This window comes from Chlorocebus sabaeus, chromosome 17, assembly GCF_047675955.1.
Source record: "Chlorocebus sabaeus isolate Y175 chromosome 17, mChlSab1.0.hap1, whole genome shotgun sequence".
NCBI lineage: Eukaryota > Metazoa > Chordata > Mammalia > Primates > Cercopithecidae > Chlorocebus > Chlorocebus sabaeus.
Genome location: NC_132920.1, coordinates 70,413,351 through 70,417,996, shown reverse-complemented (window position 1 = coordinate 70,417,996; position 4,646 = coordinate 70,413,351). Strand labels below are relative to the sequence as shown.

The following is a 4,646-nucleotide window of genomic DNA, read 5'->3' as shown; positions in this document are numbered from 1 at the left end:
CGCTACTCCGGCACCTGCTCAACGCGGGGTCGGGGAGGAGGGGAGGCTGGGGCCACTGACAGGCCTGCGAGCCTGACCTCGCCGCCGCCGCCTCTGGCCGACAGGAGCCCCGCGCCCGCCCGCTCAGCCACCCGCCCTCCAGTCAGGGCAGGGGCCTGCCGGCAAGCCGAGGCATCCGCTAGGGCCCTGAGCGCCGCAGCGGCGGGAAGGTCACCGGTCGCAGGAGGCCCCGACCGGGGCAGCGACGACGTCCGAGCTACCTTTGGCCTCGCAGTCGGCGCAGTACTTGTTGTCCTCCTCCCTCAGAAGCTTGGATAGGATGAGCTGGTGCTGCTCGTTCAGCTTCTGAGCCTTTTCCCGGCAGGAGCGCGTCGCCATCTCGGCAGTGGGGCGGGGAGCCCCGGGCAGCTACGGCGGCGGCGGACGCTGGCTGGAGCCGGGCAGAGTGAACGCACCTGGCGCCGCCGGGACCGCGGGCTGGCTTAGCCCAGGAAGCGGCGGCGGCAGCGGCAGCTGAAACAGGAGGAGGGGCGGCGGTGGTAGCGCCGACGTGTCCCGCCTCCTTGCCCGGCCGGCCGGCAAGCACCACCCGAGCCGGCGAGGGGAGGGGGAGGGGGAGTGGGACGCGCCGAGGCTTCCGGGTGGCGCGGAGGAAGGGACCCGGGCGCCGGGCGCCGGGCGCGCTGCGCATGCGCCGAACGTACGCAGCCCTGCCTGCCGGATCTTTCGGCAAAAAGGCCTTCTGCTCAAGGTGATTCCTGAAAAGTAGCTGGCACTGCCTCATGCGGGTTTTCTTCCCTTTTGAGATGTGATGGTCCGCGAGGGCCTCGAGTAAAACTCTGTAATAGAAGACCTTTTACAAGGAGGCTACTTTGACTTGCCCATTTGCCTTTGCTCTTGCTGGCACAACATTGGAAATGCAGAAATACTAGCGACTGGGTGGGGTCATTTACTCATTCGAGGTTTATTCGCCCGCAGTTTAGAAGCTGGAGACACGGATGGAATAAAAGAGGAAAAACGGTCTCTTACATTTTAAGGACGAAAAATAATCTAGTAGTGACATGTATTAAGGGATAACATTTCATTGAGTGATTACTCTGTTACGAACTATTAGCTCATTTAACCCTTCCCCCAACCTTATGATATTGTTGACCTCATTACACAGAGGAGGAAAGTGAGGCATAGAGGAATTAAGTAACCTGCCCAGATTACAGAACTACTAGTGGGGGAGTTGAGATTCAAATCCAAAGCAGTCTGATTCCAGAGTCTGAAACACCTGGCTGTAAGCCCTTCCATAAAGGAGAAAGTGTGACCAGGAACCCAAATACTCGACGGTGATACTTTAACAAGAAGCTGTGTAAATAGTGATCATTAATGCAAGAGAAAGAGAACTAAAGAAATGAAACACTTTTCATTGGAACCCAGACCCTAATCCAAGCTCATGAGGTTTCAACTCTGGGTGAGGCAGTTTCAATGATTTGGCATGTTGTATATTATGAGGAAGTTCTAATATGGGACTTATACAAGCCGAATAAACAGTCCTTGCTTGCGGTGAGGCAGATGCTAAGAAAGGCAATGAGCAAGAGTCGGTCTTACGCTTTTTAGTAAGGCTAATTTCTAGCCGCTGGCCCTGCCTAAAAGTGACCCTCATTGCTACCTAGCCCTGTTCTTGGCACAGGGGCTCAAAAAATGTTTGTGGAATTAAATTGAATGGATATGGCAATAAAGATGTTCAGTAATTAAACAAATTAGAGCTTAAACTGCATAGCTCTGACACATAGCAACTAGAGAGATATTGGTGAGTTCAAAAGAACAGAAAAAAACCTTATGTGGGAGGGAGAATTTATGAGCCTTGTCCTGAAGATATGCTTGATTTAGATGGGGACTGGCGAGGGAGACATTAAGAAAGAGCAACATGCACAAAAGCGTAAAGACCTCAAGTACCTTGGAAAACAGACTGGAACAAAAGGTACTACTTAGGACGGAGTGAAAGATAAGGCTGCATAAGTAAACTATGATTGGGTTATGGAAGACTTGGGAAGCCAGACAAAGTAATCTGGCCTTGATGCAATTCACAGTAGAAAACCTGTAGATTTCGGCCAGGCACAGTGGCTCACACCTGTAATCCCAGCACTTTGGGAAGCCAAGGTGGGTGGATCACCTGAGGTGGGGAGTTCGAGACCAGCCTGACCAACATGGAGAAACCCCATCTCTACTGATAATACAAAATTAGCCAGGTGTAGTGGCAAATGCCTGTTTAATCCCAGCTACTCAGGAGATTGAGGGAGGAGAATCGCTTGAACCCTGGAGGCAGAGGTTGCAGTGAGCCGAGATCACATCATTGCACTCCAGCCTAGGCAACAAGAGTGAAACTCTGTCCCCCCTGCACCCCCGCCCCTGAAAAGAAAAAAAAAAACCTGTAGATTCTTCAAGTAGGATAATAGCATAATAAAAAGGATCTTTCGGGAAAGTTAGTCCTGCCGTAACCAGTAAACAAACACCATTTTTTGAGTACCTGTCCTCCCTACAAAAATTCTGTGCAGCACTGTAAGGACTCAGAAAACAGAATACAGGTTTACCTCCAATAAATGACCTTCAGGATGGATTGAAGGGTCACAGTGATGTCCAATAGAAATACTTGCATGCCACACATATAACTTTAAATAATACAGTAGCCACATTTTAAAACAGAAAATGAAACATAAAATACATTTTACGAATACATTTTATTTAACTCGATGTATCCAAAATATTTTTAAGATGTAATATAAAAGCATATTTTCCATTCTTGTTTTCATATTGTCTTCAAAATGCTGTATAACACAGCTCGTTTCATTTTTGAGTAGCTGAATTTATTTCTTAATAAAGAAATTATCAAAAAATTGAAGCTAAGAGTTGGAGACCCTGCTGGTCCATGGGGTCTCACTATGTGGGCCAGCATGGTCTTGAACTCCTAGCCTCAAGTTATCCTCCCACCTTGGCCTCCCAAAGTGCTGGGATTACAGGCACGAGCCACTGCGCCCAGCCTGGAGTAGCTGAACTTCAAATGTTCAGCAGCCGCATGTGACTAGTGGATACATTATTGAATAGTGTTGTTCTCGATGGTCAGCTTAGAGGCTATTAAAATCTAAATTTGAGTTGATTGTATTTTAAGGCTATAGTAAGAAGAAAGAGACATCTTCCCCAAAACATCTTGGGAAGAAAACAACATTGCATTTATTCACCAATATTTATTAAACCACTTCTATCTAGTACACTAATTATCAGAAGCTTACAGTCTACTATGAGATAAAAATATGTAAATAGAAAAGGACTACAGTGAAAAGTCTATAGCAAATATAAAGTGTTCTAGGAGCAAAAGGAACAGAACATGCAGTAGCCTGGGAAAATCTGGGAAAGTTTCACGGAGGAGGTGATGCTTAAACTTGGCTTTTAACAGATGGGGGAATTTTTCAAGTGAATGGGGGTGGAGCGGAGAGAAAGGAATTGCTTTAAAAAACACGTATGGAATTCTGAAAGTTCAGGGTTATATGAAGTAGTGAGGATGTGAGGCCCAAGAAACCTAGAATGTGTTTGGAGAATGTGAAGGTAGGAAAGGAAACAAGATGGAGAGGTAGATTGACACCAGAGGGTTAAGAGCTTTGTAGCAAAGCAACAGAGTTTGACCCTTATGGGTTTATAGAACCAATAGAAGCTTTTACATGAAAAAATGACTTCCTAAGCTTTCTTCTCAGTAACTCTCCATACAGCGGTACTATGGAGAACATAGTGGGGAAAAACTTACCAAGGGAACAGATTACAAGATTGTCTCAATAATAGTCCAAAGAAGATATGATGAAGGCCTATTTTAAGCAAGTTGCATAGGGTTTGGGAGAGACAGAATCAAATGATGTTTTAAAATTAGAAGCAGCAAGATTTGGCAGCTGACTGTATGTGGAGGGTAAGAGAAAGAAGGTGAGAATAACATCAGGCTTTCTAAGTTAGGAGACAGGTAAATGGTGATGCCATTAACGCAGATCAAGAACAGAAGGAGTAGGCCTCTCCGTCCAGCAGTGACAGGGCTGAGCCAGCAGCACTAATCCTCCCAGGTCTCCATGTGCTCAGCTTCCTGCTCTGCAACCATGACACAACAGGCCATCTCTTTTGCCAAGGACTGTCTGGCTGGTGGCATTGCTGCTGCCATCACCAAGATAATTGTGGCCCTGATTGAGCAGGTGAAGCTGCTGTAGCAGATGCAAGGCGCCAGGAAGCAGATGACAGTTGATAGCAGTGCACAGGAATTGTGGACTACTTCCTTAAGCAAGCCCTCAACGTCGCATTCAAGGATAAGCAGACACAGCTATTCCTGGGAGTATGGATGAACACACGCAGTTCTAGAGCTGTTTTGCCCACAATCCGGCCTCCAACAAGGCGGCCAGAGCCACCTGTCTCTGTTTTGTGTACTCGGTGAATTTTGCCAGAATCCATCTGGTGGTCAATGTTGGGAAATCGTACACAGAGCTGGGATTGAAGTTCAAATACCTGGGAGACTGTCTGGTGAAGATAAGTAAGTCTGATGAGATCTGGGGCCTGTACCAGGGCTTCAGCATCTCTGTGCAGGGCATCATCCTTTTCTGGGCTGCCTGAAGGCCTGAGGCATGCTCCCT

At 47.6% G+C, this 4,646-nt stretch overlaps 1 protein-coding gene across 5 annotated transcripts in view; it reads right to left on the bottom strand.

Annotated features, from left to right (window-relative positions):
- The window catches only part of SMAP1 (small ArfGAP 1), a 186,528-nt gene extending 185,903 nt beyond the window's left edge, over positions 1 to 625 (bottom strand). For 4 of the 5 annotated variants that reach the window (XM_008013566.3, XM_008013567.3, XM_073006131.1 and 1 more), the window contains exon 1: positions 261 to 625. In XM_008013566.3, the coding sequence (XP_008011757.1) occupies positions 261 to 378 (118 nt within the window). In that variant the 5' untranslated portion in view covers positions 379 to 625. The remainder of the gene's footprint in view (positions 1 to 260) is intronic. The other variant, XM_073006132.1, reaches the window with a different exon arrangement.
- Between the last annotated feature and the right edge of the window lie 4,021 nt (positions 626 to 4,646).